The sequence below is a fragment of the Haemaphysalis longicornis genome, unplaced genomic scaffold (genome assembly GCF_048455015.1).
Source record: "Haemaphysalis longicornis isolate Haplotype H1 unplaced genomic scaffold, Haemaphysalis longicornis Haplotype H1 scaffold_6, whole genome shotgun sequence".
NCBI lineage: Eukaryota > Metazoa > Arthropoda > Arachnida > Ixodida > Ixodidae > Haemaphysalis > Haemaphysalis longicornis.
Window position 1 is genome coordinate 181695797 of NW_027526407.1, and position 17709 is coordinate 181713505.

General features: G+C 41.5%; 2 protein-coding genes across 2 annotated transcripts; one reads left to right on the top strand and one right to left on the bottom strand.

Moving 5' to 3' along the window:
* On the bottom strand, positions 1-11814 carry LOC144143392 (serine protease 7-like). Its single transcript, XM_077675153.1, has 4 exons — positions 11650-11814; positions 7111-7225; positions 5624-5766; positions 1-277 (listed from the first exon to the last, which is right to left on the bottom strand). The coding sequence occupies exons 1-4, from the start codon at positions 11812-11814 to the stop codon at positions 110-112; spliced, it is 591 nt and encodes a 196-aa protein (XP_077531279.1). The 3' UTR covers positions 1-109.
* Positions 11815-13246: 1432 nt separating this feature from the next.
* LOC144142091 (uncharacterized) lies at positions 13247-14386 on the top strand. Its single transcript, XM_077673511.1, has 2 exons — positions 13247-13285; positions 13538-14386. Exons 1-2 carry the CDS (start codon positions 13247-13249, stop codon positions 14384-14386), a joined length of 888 nt encoding a protein of 295 aa, XP_077529637.1.
* The last annotated feature ends 3323 nt before the right edge of the window (positions 14387-17709 follow it).

Genomic DNA, 17709 nt, shown 5'->3' on the forward strand with positions numbered 1-17709 from the left:
CAACCGATCGCGGCATTTGCATTGTTCAACCAGTTGATCCGGTCGTTTAATTTTGAAGCTGCGTTGTCACGTTCGCAACCAATGTATATCGGCTGTTTTTCCGAGCTCATTATTCCCACCGATGAATCTCTTTTTTAATCCATGACATGAATCCTGACACCCTTGTACCTAATGACGTACTGTTCGCGGGGTAGCATGAGTTGCCGCTCTGAATAACTCCCAGCAGCACCGATCTTCCGTCTTTTTCCTTGATGGTCATTGGCCCGCCGGAATCGCCCTAAAAATAGAGTTGTTGCATTGTGTGAAAATAAACAAATGGCCCTCTATTCCCATTTACTACTTCCCCAAGTAAAAACACTTGCTTGGCTACTCAAGTTTGTGGCGAACCGGCAGTACATGGGCAGGAAAGATTTAGGCAACTAAAAATAGTTATTGTCTACAGTACTGAAGCAATAACACGATTTAGGCCAGTGCGATAAAGTCAAAAATATGCATAATTAGGTTCAAATATCTGGAGTACCAAAACGGTAGGATTGCATTTAAGAGTTTTACTATCAATCAATCATTCAATCAGTTTTTATTGTACTGTACCTAAATACATCTGCATGGAAATATACAGGTGGGACCCCAGAACTCAGGAATGGGTTCCAAAAGGTGTCGCTACGATAAATGAGGTGATCACAGTCTGATTGAGCATTTTTTAAACGAAATACATTCTCCTGGTTTGGACAGCCGCTACAAAGGCTTGCAAAAAAATCAGGTATATAACAACACGTAAAATGTACAATCATAAAAAAGGAGAACGGACATTGTAAAATCAAAGAAACGAAAATAAATAGAAGTGTTTGGGGGGAAAGAAGAAAGAAAAAAACGAAGAAATATCATAATACGAAAACAAAGTTAAAAGCTGTTGCAAAAACAAAACTCTGGTTATATAAACTTTGCTTCTAGTTTCGAATATTATTGAATAAAATCTACACTTTGGTATGTAAAACACGGTTAAGTAAAAGTAATATTATATAAAATGCACTGGGGTGAAAAAAAAACGCTTTGCTTTTTTTATTGCCGCACAACTGCTCTAAAAAATATACGATAGATAAAAAAATACCCTCCAAACCCTAAAACGTTATTTTTTGAACACAACGCACTAATTTGGAAGCTCCAAGCTTTTTAAAGGGAACGTGTAGCAGCAGAGCTGGTTCTTTTGTAATTGTTCAATACTACGGGGACAAGAATGACGTGTAGAAAAAAACATTGCATACGAGTAAATGCCCAAGAAAAAATTTTTGAGGTTTTATGAAATACAGGAAGCATATACCAAATCTTTTCCCTTCTGTGTTTAGAGAAGATCACTCTGACGTATCATCCATAGCTGAACAGAGCTGACGTGTTATGAAACCAGTTACCTTTACGATTGGCGGTAGTTTATATCTCAGATAACTTCACGTCTCTACTGTTGGAGGTATAAATACATCAATTCAAAACTACTTCAAAAGACTTCAATAATTTGTAGTCAGATATTATGGCATATTTTTAACAATTGCTAATGACACAGAAACAACCAGTTGACTGAAACATTCCGAACACCGTACCCATGCCCAAAAGTGGTAACTAAGTCTGATAATTACCGTCCAAGAGCACGGACATGCATTTGTGGTAAGCTATTCCGACATATCAACGCGTCTTATATTTTTAGTCACCATGAACCTAATACCTTTTTTTTTACCTTACTAGCGCTAGTTCCGGAAATTCTTTTGTGCTAGCATGCAAATATTTAAACGAACTCCTTACTTCAACTTTACTATGTAGAGGAATCAATAAATTTACCCGATTTTCCTCGATTTCACAAATGCCTTTGACGGCGTAATTCACGGTCGATTAACACCACAACATTTATTTCTAATTTTATTCCGCGGGTTCTCTTACTTCACTGAAGCGGCGATGTGCCCAAAGCACACCACTCATCGACACCAGCCCGAAGTGATGGCTAGCTACTATAAAATGTTATAATATATGTGGGCGACTACCCATGAAAATAAATGGCCCTTCTCTTTGTTGGAGACACACGTGCGCTCTCCGTACGTTTTCTAGCTTACAATACAAACATTCGACGCATGTTAGAGTTTGCGGCATTTGTATGGGACCCTTACACTCAAACCAATATTAAAAACTATACAGCATTCAAAAGAAGGTGGTCACAACTCTTAGCGGCGCACGTCAAAAACAGCCATAATTTATAAGAGCATTCTGCCAACAGTGTCTGAAAGGTATTGAGTATAGTTCTTATATTTTAAATCATAATGTTACGGTACATAATTTTATTGATACCTCCAACATGTAACTTTTCAATAGGTCATGATGCCACACGCCGACACGCGCTATCAATCACACCGCTCGATCGACGCAACTGCTTCAACTGCTATTTACAAGATCCATCGTCAAACGAGATAACCTGTCTCAGGCGGCGGTAACAAAAAATTGCTATCTTGCTTTCGAGTCGCATCTGCACACACGATGCCATTTTTCCTGTTTTCTGTAAATGTTATGTATATTTGAGTGTGCTTTGCTGCGAAAATGACTTCCATAAATTGTTTTCTCTCATCCTACTAAGATGTCTAACAAATATCGCAGTACTGTAAAATCAATCAATGAATAAATACATAACCTCTGTGACGTGAGAGCACAGAAGCTGCAAATGCACGAGTTATCAAGAGGGAGTTTATTGGAAAAATGCGAGTAGTTATCGGAAGGCCGTAACAGTGGGCAGAGCGTTAGGTAAGTGTCAGTAGGGGTGAGTGTGGTGGATGAATGCAAATGATATATTTCATGAAACCTTTCTATCGTGAGTGCTAGAACGTTAAAACGTGGCCTCCGACAGCTAGTAAACGATTAAGTGGCCGCCTACATTAGAATCAGTGGTTGTTAGAGAGAATACTTAGGACTTGTTTTGTTAAATTCATCGCAAAAAGTCTGTGCACAGCACGAGGAGCGTCTCCAATTGTAAACCACTTTAAGAAAGTGCTGAATAAATATATTAAAACAAAGCGGAAGTGATTGGTTATACAATGCCGTGCAAGGTGCTTCGTTCTATTTTGTTTGAAGGTATTTTGTTTTGTTGATGACCTGATGGTGCATATTTTCCCGCGTTCTCCACTGGGACGGTGTCCTTGATAGACGTGCTACCCAAGAATATATCTAATAGCAAGGCATCCATCTCCGCGTTTTCTACCGTTGCAAAGGGTAGGAGTGCACTGAAATCAAGTTTGCTAAATGTGCGTCAAGTGGTGGTACTGACGCCTATGGCGTTCCCTCTTGCTTAAGTAACAAAATCAGAAATGGTCGGCATATACCTACCGATGATTGGTCTCATCTTCATTCTTTTATTATAGTCATAGAAGGATTCTGGATTACGGAACAACGCCGTGGTTTCACCGAAGCATAAAAACTAAATATTTTTCTGAAGCACGGTTGCACTTTTTTACAGAATGTCCTTCAAATTTAGTGTCTCGCATTAGGGTTGCTACTGTTCTTGAAAGAACACGGAAAATATTTATTTATGTTCAACTCTAGACAAAAGTAAATCTGATGTATTAGCAATTCATTTTTCGAGCAAACACTGCAATATTGTGTATTATGCACTTTATATTTTTCGAAAAACAATATTATTTTTATTCGAATTCGAAATAAAATATCGTGCTTGAATATGTCCCCAACAAAAGCTATTTTCTAACGTCCCCTGGGAAATAAAATGCGGAAGTTTTAACGGTTGTAATGTGCTCTTGTAAATACGCATTTCCTGATGGTCTATTAAAGGGACACTGAAGTGATTTGTAAACAATGCGGGATTACGAGCGCAAACTGTAGTCCGGGGTCCCTGGGCCTGTTTCGACCACTCTGTGCGCGTTTACGCGAATTTATATAGTAGAAAAATCAATTCGAAAATGCTGTCCTCCTCTCTTTACGCTCGCCCATTTTCTGTGGCGTTTTCGTGCGACGTCAGAAGGAGAGGAGCTGACAATGGGCTGCGCTACTGCACGGCTCGCCGACCCTCCGCGACCGAGTCATTCGGCCCACCGTTTAGTCCGCCGGCCGCCGACGGGTCGTCGCAATTCGCTCGATCAGTTGAAACTAAGCCACAACACGTTTGGGAATGGAAGAATGCGCTTTTCTTTACTTCGTTAGTTTGTACTCTGTATCTAGCTCCAAGTCAAGGTCGCTTCACACAAGCGCTGCACAAGCGCACATGCGACGCTTCGCTGACTGGTACGCCAGTAGGAAAATATAAGGCCTCTTGAAAGGGGAGAAGAGTGAGCGAAGTCAATATAGGTACTAAGGAAATAAAAACAACTGATATTTTTACCGTACAGCGTACAACTAGGGTGCGGGAAGCACTTTTTTGCGCTGGGCGAACAAGCAGAGCGGTCAGCAGCACGACTACGCATCTGCGAACGCTTTCCCGTCTACGAAATGCAATTGCTAGACGTGAGCTATTGTGGAAACTCGGGGGACGCTTACTGCACGAGCGCAATACAACAAATAGTCACCTAAGCTGCTTGAAATACTAAAACTAAATAAAAGTGTAAACTGGTTAAACCTTATCTTTTCCATCGCCCTCAGCGGCCCCCTGTGGCCTAGTCGTCTAGGATGCTAGGTATGTCATCGCAGGTGTTTTGCCAGTCACAAGTTCAAATCACCGCGGGTACAAGCCTTCTTGTTTAATGAGTTAACTCTTTTGTTTTTCGCCGATGTTTTCTATACTGAGTTTACCTTTTTTTGGGCCGCAACGTTCATTGCTCCACGAACTAGTCCACAGAACTCGCGCAGGCGGGCACTGACGCGCTAGCGAGTTCTCGTTGGCGTGCTGTTGCCATAAGCACCGACTGCTTGCGGGCAGTGGGCACAGGCCAGACTCAACAGACCCTTGGCCTGGTGCGAACACGCTTTTTACGATACAGGCAAGAGGGAGGCAAGCTCCAAAAACGCCGCGTGACATTGTGAGTTACTAAAATGCTATGCATTTAATATGGGGGAAAAGCGCATGCATTTGAGCGTCTGCGGGGACGCGGAGGGCGTTCATGCACTGCGTAGGCCACAGATAGTAAATGCTACGATTCCAAGCCGTCCTGGGAGGCTTATCTTATGCATTTTACAGCCGAACACATGGCAGCAGCGCGGTAGTACGATAATGGGATATTTGGAATGCCCATCCGACGACGCCATCGAATGTCAAACATGCTGTTTTACAGATCGAAACCGAAACCGAAACTTGTTTGATTGCTAACCTTGGGCATCGTCCAATCACGGCGCCCCCTACTCCCAACGTCACAGCTTAGTTTGTGCGGCCGCTGCAAACCGCGCAGGGTAGTTTTTCTTCTTTCGCGCTTTGTAAAATAATTACCGATTTGTCAACCGGATAAACGATGAAAAGTGTGCCTATTTGAGCCAGTCTACACAGTGCAAGCAAAAACGGGAGCTTGACAAATTCACTTCAGTGTCCCTTTAAACAACTGTAGATACACTTTACATAAAACCATAAAACATTGTTTGCTACTTCAAGCAGTATTCAAGGAAAACTTAGCCAATCCTGAGATAAGGCACTATATCAGATCGCCCTTGTACTTACTTGGCAGAACTGCCCGCGTTCTGGTTTAGCGCAAATAGATTTTGAATCTTCGAAGCCATACTTGCGAATGTGGTATGTCAATTCACAGGTGATAAAGTCTAGTCCCTTAAGGGTAGTGCGAAGGAGGACGGGTGATGGTTTGTCTGTTATAAGAAACAATGATAAAAAAACATGCCACATAAAACTTATGCACATCCCTGGGTGCAGCAAACATTGCTCTTTGTCAGTCGCCAGGGTATTGAAGTGTTTACAAAAAATTGCATTTTTTTAAAGTGTTCCACTACAAAGCTGCGCGTTTGCAGTGATGCACGCCATAGTACAGGGTTCCTCATAATACTGATGCAACAGGGGATATTTACCTTCGTTTAAATTTCTTACACACAGGTGCTCATAGTCACCAATACAAAAACGGCCGCCCTGACGGGGATTTACCCGCGTTCTTCAGCTACAGACCGTTGGCTTCGGCACGCCGCCGCTGCGGCAGGGCAGGTTAATTATTCTATAATCATCATAAGACGTTGAAAACGTCTGCTGTTGTGACACTGGCAAATACCACCTAGCGCTTGTAATATCCGCATTAAAACGCCAACTCTCCGTGCCTACATGCGTTGAAAAAGAAAACGATGAATTACAAACTTGAATTATTAATGGCATATTACTGTGGGTAATGCTTTCCGCAAACATTACAGCCCGCCACCACCCCCCTCCCCGGTAAGTTTCCCGGTCCTGCCTTTTTGCGGTTGCTCTAGCAAAAGAATACCGGGTGCACGTGAATGGGCGCCTCCTGAGGAGCAGACGGCGTCGCACAGGCTTGCGCTGGGGCTAGCACCACAGGAGGGCATACGTCCTCCGTCGTCGTCGCCTAAAGTGCTGCGGACCCATAACGCGCCGGTCGCTACAGTACTTCTGTACATAAATCCGGACGCCGTTGTGTGGCCCACGCGATGGTTTTAATCGGATGAGCTAGAACATTTCTCGGCAGATTCTTTGACGCTGCAAAGCTATGGGTGGGTCGGAGGGAGGCGATGTAAGCGGCATTTAATCCGTCGGCGGCGGCTACCATTGCACTGCCATTAAAAATGGGTGTGAGTGTTTTGCGTTGCCCCTCGCAGTACGACGAGCGTGCCTAGACATTTGCTTTTCCTTCTTCTCTTCTCCTGGAATCAGCTGTCAGTGTCGTTTGTTCCAATCCATACTTCCTTACTTTTTAACCAAAAATATCTTGTTATTCTATTGCATTTCTTTACTGGTATGCATAGTTTTGCACTTTGCAGATTTTGCCGCCTTACGCAAGATTACTCGCCAATCTCCCAAGCGGATACGTGATGCCGGCCGCTCTCACAAGCCCATGTGAGCATGCGTGGCTCTCACGAGCCACGTTGCTCACGTGCGCTTGGCACTTTTGTTTTATTTTTTTCTGTCTATTGACCGTCTCACCAAGAGCTTTTAAGTAACCCTGCGGTTAAAATGTTAGGCATTTTACTTACCCGGTGCCATGTGTCCCCAGCCAGCTACTACCAATAATTTGTCCTGAATTCGGTACTTCTTCAGTGGAAGACAAATTGGTTTTACGAAGTCATCGAACACCAGGGGTCGTTCCACCTACAGGAAATACTTCGAGCTGTTACCATTCATGAATAATTTTCACCATTGCAATACGCTATTGGCACACTTTGCCTTAGCATGCCGTTGCCTATTTTCAGGCAGAGAAAACAAAACCTACAACATGACTCTTACACCTGCCACAAAGTTTTAAACACAAGGCTGATATTACGAGAAAGCAACTGCAGCCAAAGAAATTGATGCAAGCATCTCCGCTGAAAATGCTCTTTCCATGGAATGACTTGAAATATTACCAGAGGTAATTTTTCGGATACAAAAGTGGTCTTCACACATTGAAGAAAAATAGCAGTGACAACTCACAACTTAAAAGGGTGACCATCAACAGTTGGCAGCATTTGCGTGTATTTTTATTCGAGATCTGTTTACTATAATTTCAGATGTATAAATTTAGTGGTTATATATTTACATGGTGAAATGCTAATAGGAAAACATATGCTCACATGAACAACGTTTTACGTCAGCAACAAAGTTACAAACAAATTATTCGAATAAAACTTTGCGCTAAATTTTCCCCTGAAGAAGAGTGTCAGCAACAAAAGCTAAAGGAGCACTGAAAACTTTTTTTCTTTTTTGAGAACATTTTTATTAGCCTAAATTATTTTCGAAATCAGCACGCCTTCGAATGGGTAAGCAGTTAGTTTAAATTTTGTTTTTGTCCGCGCACAATCAGACTTTGGAATTTTTTGCTAGGTCACGTACGTTCCATCTCATTGAATACATTTTTGACTGCACTGCAAGAGGGCTAACGAATGCCTTTTTTAGAGAGATATTGTATTTTACTGAATTCTGCTGGTCTGTATCTGCTCTGTGTGTGCTCTTTGAAGTGCCCGTGCATGTGCAGAGTGTATTCAGTCTATGGTGCATAAAACATCCGTGAAAATGTGGTAAAAATACACATATTTTGTTTATTATTTTTCAAACTATATTCGGTTTACTTTTTGTTTACTGTGTTCTTATGTAGGAATGGTGTACACCCGGACATGCACAAAAAGTTGTACATTCTCTCAACTTCTGCTACTGTTCCACAGGGGCAGCAACGTGTTCAAATAAAAAAAACGTTTCTCTACACTTGATAATGTAATATTGCAGCCTTGAAGAAGATTACCCCTCCTTCAATTGTCCACATTGATCCAAAAGAACCATTACCCCGATATGTATGTACAGTCGAACGCGGTGATATTAGAGGTAAGGGCTTTCCGTTAATCTTGCTGGAAAATAACCTTGATAGTAAAAGGAATATAATTACAATTGAGGGACACAAAGGTACAAAGTGAAGTGAATTGTTAGCTTCATATTATCCAAAAACAGCACTCAAAGGAACATAATAAACCAGGCGCAGATGCCTCCAGCTCCATAGTACTGCCAAACATCTTTTAGTGAGAACGCAGCCAAGCGAGCGAACTGCCTGCAAAGGGCACTTCAAACGCAAATTTTTGAATAATGCTTCAGTAAACAAAATTATCTAGATGCACTGTCGTTTTATTTCACTGAATAGGCAGCCCCGTACAATGGTAAGACGAGTGGTTTCGAGAACCAACAAAGCGCCCAAAATAAGCGTCATTTTTAATTCCGCAGTTACAAATAATGGCCAGGTAACTTTCACTTATTGATGAAAACCTGCACGAGATAATTGATTTTATTGTATCGGCAGTGTTACAAAGCTATGGCAAACTTTGTACAGAATGGGTAAGTATATTATAAAAATAAAACGTTTCCTGTGCATTCAATGTTTATGATAAAAACCTTTTCTTAAAGCTGCCCGCTTCACAATGCCAAGCTGAAATGAAGTCTAGCGAAGGAAGCTTGGTGAGTTGGGTTCTACATACACTGTTTCTCTTCTAGGTGCTTTTGTCCATGGCTTGGTTCTCATGTTTTTACACCAAAGGCTCAACTCGCAAAGGCCGAGCTTTACAATGGGTGTATTCATTACTTATGATGTAAGCACCAAAGATGCTCCAAATGTATAGCACTCGCTACATGAATGTGTTTTTAACGTACTCTTTGGCCTCCTGTGTTTTTCAGCGAATGTCGTACGGGTTCGGTTTTCGTAATGTCCCATAAAATGCTCCTTGTGAGACTGCAGAAATACGGAACCGCTTACGTTTGTAATTACAGTAAACTGTGACGCTACACCAAGGCAGTGAGAGGCGCGTTTATCTAAAAAACCGTTGTGCTTATCGAGTGAGCCTAACTGCCATACTTATAAAATCTTCGCTGCGTTTCAGTAGTAATCTTTTTGCTACCGTAAAACCGATAGAAACTGTTATTTTTATTGTACAAATGGTACAAGCGATTACAAACATGGTAAAAACATGGTACAAACATGTTTATTTTGATGCATGCTTTTCGCAAATTTGTTCTGTCATGCGTGGTTCACTCAGGCGCTGTGCTTTAGAACTACAGGTGCATTCCACGATGCTCTTCTGCGTCCATGCCACCTTATAATTGACTCATGTGACATACCGCTAATCTTTCTTAAAAATTTGTTGATATTTGCAAACGTCCACAAACACACATCCATGCTACCTGTACGAATCTAGCCATTCCAACCTCCTTGAGCATAAGAAGACCTTTTAATACACAAGCAAACGTACGAAGTTGCTTTATAATCTCGCACTTCGGCGTGATATCGGAGTAACGTCCGGAGCCCCAGACTCCAAAACCAAGAACACCGAACTCTTCGTAGCTCTAAAACACCCTAACACGGAACAAAACATTCTGCTCACAATATAAAAAAAACATCACAGAGATGTCTTAGTGTTCCATAAATTCCTAGTTTTTGGGCCACTTGTAAACATGAATACCAATTACCCCTGCATTATAAACTACTTAGAAAAAGTTAAAAACTCATTAGAAATTAGAAAAAAATTAGAACAAAACAGAAGACACGGAAAGAAAGAGAGGAAAGAGAAGAAAGAAGAAACTCGTGAAACAGTTAGAAAGTAACTAGAAAAAAATATTGAAGATGTAAATCACAGGTGTCTAAGGTTCAAAAAGTACGGTGCACACCACAAACTCCACATATATTGAGGTACCGAACAATCACCAAAGATTGGTATAGTCGACTGCCAGAATAAAAGGTGCAGACGCCACAGGAACCTGAGTACAAAGCCGACGATAGAACTACATGACACGGAATTGGGATTCACACATACGCAGCCACAACGTATCCGTTACCCCTACGCCAACTGGAAACAACGCTGCGCGCGCAAAATAACGAATGGCTGTATTCGTGACACGTTCGCCAAATGCAAACAAGACTGCACGCGCAACATGAGCAACGGCTGTCCTTCATGCCACACGCAGCTTCATTGTAGTAAAAATGTTTTCATTGCACTTGGTACCTAATGGCGCCGGGGAACTGACCGAGCCCCATTGTTATTGCGCACCACACCGTCTACCTAAACAAGACTTGGAAAACTCCTCGCCATCCTGTAGGCAATAAACACACAAAAAACTCCACACAAAGACGGCCCCGAGTGCAACTTTTCTAATACCGGCAAGGATCAGACTTGTACCTCGCCGTAATTGTAAAAGTGCAACCACTTCAAGATTTCCAATCAGGCGGCTCGTGACTATAGAAAGGGTAGAACTATTTTGTTTCACACGAAAAAACCAAATAAGACTGAATATATACTGATCAAGGTGCAACCGTAATTACTAATAATGCAAATTACCCTCCCGCCAAAACTGCATCACATCACGACACTGATACAGCGCACACGTATTACCCTTTATAATTAAAAGAAATAAACAGTTGTCAACATTGTAAAGGCCTATTGTATTTGCTGAAAGCATTCTTATACAGACAATCAGAGTTCTCAGAACAAAACAAACATTGGTAATAGTATTTTACAGAAATAAAAAATGAAGATAACCTGCAAAAAAAAGGCAATATCTGTAATACAGTTGTGAGATTAGTGGGGATTTCAATTTTTTGAGTGAATGATATCTAGTCTCTGCTACTTCTTCAGCTGAGGAGAACATTTAAGGACAATTTAAGGAACACAAAACATTCACCAAAAAATGAATAGGTCAGTCCATTGAACTCAAAAGGACCACCTGTTTGAGTAGTATGAACATATAAATTTAGGCAGTCATGAAGGTCATCAACCAAACGAGCACTGAATATCTATGTAACGAATAGTAATAAAATACTTGTTGAGCCGCACGTGTTATCGTAAAGTTTCGGTTATTTCTGATATTTTAATTTCTCCTTTATTTGTTTTTTATCTTGGTATATAATAAAAAAAAACACTGGTTTGCATTTAAGCCCTTCCAAGCGAGACATTGCGCTACTCACATTTGCTCCATGCAAGAACCATGAAGTCAAAACTATTGCTTAGAGCATGTAGAGGTGAATTACTTTGCGTTCGTTAACTATCTAGATGAGAGATTCGTACCTTCAAAATCGCGATATCATAGGCGTGATTTGCTGGATCCTTGTTGTCGTAGTTCGGGTGAGGGATGGCCTCTTCTACTAATTTATATGCACCACTGGCCCATTTGGTCGTGTTGTAGCGAACCCATATTTCCTCCGGTTTTGTGTGTGTTCCCCTGTACAGCATTCAGGTACAAGAATTGTTATGTGACAATATTTTTAAAATAGCTTGCTACACGCACTTTGAGCAACAATTCATTCTTATGCAATGACTATATATATTTATACGTAGAAGACGTTGTTATTCACATAAAAAACACAGTCGCTGTCTTTAGAGGAAGATGGTGGTTAAAGAGCAAAGACATCTCAAGTGGAACACCCGTCAAATCAAATCCCGAAATCTGTACTGCTGCTACGTGTCATAACGGGGCCTTTAAACAAAAAAATGCCGTAATGGTGCAACCGGGTAAATGTAAGCTCCATGACGTGAGGGACCCATGCTCGATTCCAATACTAGATGCATCTTTTTCTGAATCTTTTGGAGGGCCTTTGCGTGAACTCATTTTGTATATTGCGTTTTCTGCTGTCCGTTTTGGAGTAAAAATTTTGACTCAAATTTTTGACTTTTGAGTTTGAAACTATTCGCTCTTTTACGACAGAAAGCTTTTGTTTAAGCCATCTTTTACTTCACCTGCAATTACTATAATTCTCAGAGTTTTACGTTTTCTGCACTGCGTTTTGTTTAATACAGGTGGCCATCTTTCAGGGAGAGGATGCTTCTCTTCGCGATTGCACAGAATGGCTCTGGGCGTTTTATGTATCTCGTGGTCATCGCCTAAGCATTTCATCTAGGATAAAATCGAACTTCGGAGTGTTGGGCACGGAACATCAGGTGAAATAAATCTTTTTTGCCAGTGTTTAGACATAATCTAATATGACGTCCTTCAAGACTTGGTTTTACCCCAGCGTATTCTGTGCTAACGAATTGATTACGACCAAAAATAGGTATATTTCTTGCCATTCAAGTGATGCTACCAAATTCGTTATTACGCTAATATCAAAAGCTTGGAAGCGCATTGATTATGACATTGCTTTCTTCATTACACAAATTTGTTTGGAGGGCTGTTATGCGCAATAGCTCTTTGTATCCTAACTTTTGCAAAACCGTTGTGCACGTTCATTCCTACATTTGATCACGTTGTGCAATATTAAGGTATTTGGTGCAATTGTGTATACCAGTTGAAATATTCTTTTGTGCTGATGGTATCGGATTCGACTTCTATCGCACCTTCCACTATATCAACCTAATTTTGGCATTTATAAAATTAAAAAAAATGACTAGACGCTCCTGTGACACCACCTTTTCAGTAGGCTTAAGCAAAATACCGCTTTTACTCCCCAGTGTCGGCGTTGTTAACTACCCCGTGATTAACAATGACGGCAGCAGCCGTCATGACGGCAGCAGCTTGGATCTACCGACAGTGAAGTCCGACTGGCCATTCCCATGGACGCAGCACATGACGTCACCGACATCCAACTTCTTGGAAACAACGTCCCGTGCTCAAGCATATAAAAACAACCGCATCAATGACTTCTTCAGATGGCACGGTGGGACCGCAATGGCAACATCGCTATACCCCTCTGTATTTTTCGCCCAGGTTACGCTGTGCGCCCTGTCTCAGCACGTGTCATTCACGCTGAAGAACGACAGCAGCAGCCTGGATCTACCGACAGTGAACTCCGACTGGAAATTTCCGTGGACGCAGCACATGACGTCACCGGCATCCAACTTCTTGGAAACAATGCCCCCTGCTCAAGCATATAGAAGCAACCGCATCAACGACTTCTTCACAAGGCACGGCGGGACCGCAAAGGCAACATCGCTAAACCCCTCTGTATTTTTCACCCAGGTTGGTGGCAAATACTGTTATACCAGCTTTCGTAGCGATTGTAGAGGAATTGTGGTTCCGCCGTGCCCAGCGACCTGTGCACGTCTTCTTGTGGGCGCATGTGCGGTCATTTTGATTCTTCTTGCGGGGGATGTTGAGCAGAATCCAGGGCCTGATACAGATGATCTCATAAAAATTATGAACAGTATGATTGCTTCCCAGGAAGAATTGAGAACAAGAATCGAAAATTTAGCTACTGCTGACGATAAGCTTGAATCTACGGGTAACGCCCGAAGGGACGATGTTATGGTAGCGAAAAAAAAACAGAAAGTAGAGATTAAGGCACTGCAGACAGAAGTTACAGCGTTGAAAGGTAATCTTCAACTACATCAAAAGCGTCTGGACGATTTAGATGGTAGAATTAGACGCCGCAATCTTGTTATTTTTGGTTTTACCAAACCGGATCGTGAAAATACTGCAGAACTAAGAATGAAGATAATCCAGGAACTGATTGGGCATCAACTCGGAGTGGTTGTTAACTCTGTGGAAAGAGTACATAGGGTTGGGATAAAAAGCCACGATAATGTACGGCCGGTAATAATGAATTTTTTTGTCTACAACGAGAAGCGTAAAGTCCTAAATAGCTGTCACAAACTGAAAGGAACAACAATCTCGGTAAACCATGACTTCTGCAAGGCCACTCTAGCAAAGCGCAGCAAACTCTTGTCTCATTCCAGTAATTTGAAGGCGCAAGGTCGCAAAGTATCGCTTCATTACGATAAGCTGAGAGTGAACGGCGATATATACGAATTGGATGTGCAGAATGACTGTCCGAAATGTATCCGTCCGCAACGTAAACATGATGAATGACTCAATCACAAACACTTACGAGTTGTTCTCCTTAATTCTAGGAGCATTGTCAATAAATTTGACGAGCTTGAAGAAATCATATTTACCTATGATCACCAAATCATAGCAATTACAGAGACCTGGCGAACTCTGGACATTCTAGATTCTGAAACAGTTCTTCCAACACAAAAAATGGTTAGACATAATCGAGGCTGCAGAAGAGGAGGCGTTGCTTTGGTAGTCAAACAGAAAATCACTTGCGTAACGATGGACGAAATATTCGACAATGAAAGTGTATGGTTTCAAATTGACTTTCGTGGGCTCTTGGCTCTCGTAGGTGTATTCTACCGGCACCCTTTTTCGCCTGTGTCGTTTTTGGAAAACATTCAGTCTTACATGCAGCAGAAGTACAAACCTAATCAAAAAGTCGTATTAGCGGGAGACTTCAACCTACCATTGATTGATTGGCACGCTCTTCACCCAGGTTTAACAGACGTAGCGAACAGTACCTTGTTGCTTGAGTTGATGCTGAACTTTAATCTCGTTCAGCTTGTTAAAGAGGGTACCACAGTTGCTCAAAGCACTGAAAGTGTACCAGATCTTCTATCTGTTGGAAACTTTCCAGATGACACTAAAGTCAGTGTTTATGATGCGATCTCTGATCACAAGCTGGTTTTACGTACCGCGAATTTCTGCCCCAACAAAAAGAATAGTGCGAGCAAGAGTGCCTTTAACTTTTCTGCTGCAGATGACGAAGCTAATATAGATACACTTGATTTGTGCTTCGGTGACTTTGAAGCAAAAGGAGACGTATCAAGTATGTGGAATACGTTTAAAAACATTACTGCATCATGTCTTGATAAATTCGTACCAAAATTTCAGAAAAAGAAACGGTGCAACATTGAATAAAACGGGATATAATACAGTTGAAAAGAATATATAAAGAAAACATAAAGCAGCGCGTAAAGATAACCATGCCATATCTTCCCTCTCAGTAACAATGAAGCACAAAATACGGACAGCTCGAGGTTATTTTTTGGAACGACAATTATTAACTTCATGAAAAACGCACCGCAAAAGTTTTCGCGATACTTGCCCGAAAAAAAAACGTCTATTGAACAGCTGCACGTTGACGGCTGCGCGGTTACTGATCCTTGCACAATTGGTAATGAGCTAAACAGAACAGTTCACAGTGTGTTCAGTCAACCGTGTAACCAATAATCTGATAGAACCATCTCCTGTCTCGCCTAACGTAATGCCGGATATAGATTTAAATGTAAATGGTATTCGCCTTCTTCTAAAACTTGATAAAAAGAAGTCTTCTGGTCCTGATGGTATCCCCAATGCCTTTTTGAAGCCTTATGCGGACATGATTTCGCGTTTATTTATATATTTTGTTCAATAAAACTTTGGATGACGGCAGCCTACGTCCTGATTGGTTGTGTGGAAAAATTGTCCCAGTTTACACAGATGGAAGCAAACTGCTCGCTTCGAACTTCAGGTCAATATCATTAATCAGTAGTTGCTGTAAACTACTTGGGCTCATCCTCTCCAGCCAGATAACTTCGTTCTTGGAATCAAAAATCATTATAGGCAGCTTCCAGCATGGGTTTAGAAAAAAGCTATCAACGACGACCTAGCTCGTATCAGTCATACACGACTTCGCTAATGCTATCAATGATAGAAAACAAATCGACGCAATATTTTTGGACCTATCAAAAGCCTTTCACAGGGTACCGCACTCTTTACTGATAAGAACAATGCAGCGTGTAGGGATTTTTCCCGCCTTGTGGACTGGATTTCTGCGTATCTGAAAAACAGAACGCAGTTTGTAGAAACTAGCGGCTGCCAATCACAAAACCTTGATGTATTGTCAGGAGTGCCCCAAGGGTCGCTCTCAGGACCACTCTCGTTCTTGATTTATGTGAACGATATTGGCGACGATATTTGCACGAGGTAGCCTGTCGCCGTAGCCTGTCGTCGTGATATTTGCGCCCTTTCCCAATGTATGCCATAAAACTGTCCGCCGAATAAACCAAAGGGTTCTTCTCGTCAAGGCTTGGCTTCACTATCAGCGGCGGTCGCGCAAACACGAAACAGAAATGTTTGCAGATGACTGTATTATTTATACAACTGTCAGTAGCCCCTTGCATTGCCTAACGAGAACTTTTGTGAAATTGCTGACTGGTGTGTGAGGTGGCAGATGGTTATCAACTACTCAAAAACTTGCGCTCTTACAGTAACACAACAGAAAACCATTCTTGAATATAAATACCATGTCCGTGACCAAAGTATTGAATTTGTGAAAAGCGTAAAATTTTTGGGATTTACTATTACACAAAACTTAGCTGAGACGCTTACATCGACAACGTTTTGCACAAAGGCATACAAGGAGCTATGCTTCTTAAAAAGGAAGTTGGGATCATGCGATTGAAAGTGAAACTTGCAGCCTATAAATCCTTGTTCGACCAGTGCTTGAGTACGCATCCTTTTCATGGGACCCATACTTAAAGGAAGAGATAGATAAAGTAGAAAGGATTCAGAGGCTAAGCGCAACGTTTATTTTTTCAGATTTTAGGCGTCTCTCCTCTGTTTCTGAAATGTTAAATAATTGTATTCTGGAACCACTCGAATGCAGGCGAAGAATTGCAAGCTGAACCTTCTTTTATAAACTATACAACAACGAATCCGGCTTAAATAAAGAATGGTATATTCTGCCACCTCCCCAGCGCTGAGCAAGGTTAAATCTTTCAAAAACGGTAAGACCATTTGCTCCTAAAAATAACACGTTCAAGTGCTCTTTTTTTGCATTAACCGTTGAAGACTTGAATTCAGTGCCTTCCGACTGCGTGCACGCTCCGACTTCTTCTAGTTTTGACCTCTATGTTATGAACCTTATGTAACCCTCCCCTGCTAGGATGGTGAAAAACCGTCCGCAGTATTCCTAAATAAATAAATAAATAAAAGTTAGTAAAATAGTAATCAGTAATTTCACAAATATTTCACCCCAATCTAGTTCAGTCGATTACTCGTGTTTCTCCCTCAAACAAAAAACACGCTGTGGAACCGCTTTTGCGAGGCAATACTGACTGTTTTTTCCGATCATGGAATGTTTTTTGCGAGAATACACACTGTGGTAATGCAATTAAAGCTGAATACACTACCACCGACAGGAAAGGCATGTTCTTGCAAGTGCGGGAACGCCACAAGAGGTCGTGCACAAATGGCTTGACAAAAAACCTTGCTCGGCTTCTTACTAGCGCTAAAATATTTAACCTTAAGATGACCCCGTGCCATCCAAGATTTTATACAGGCACCAAAAACAAGAACACTGTCAAAGTTGT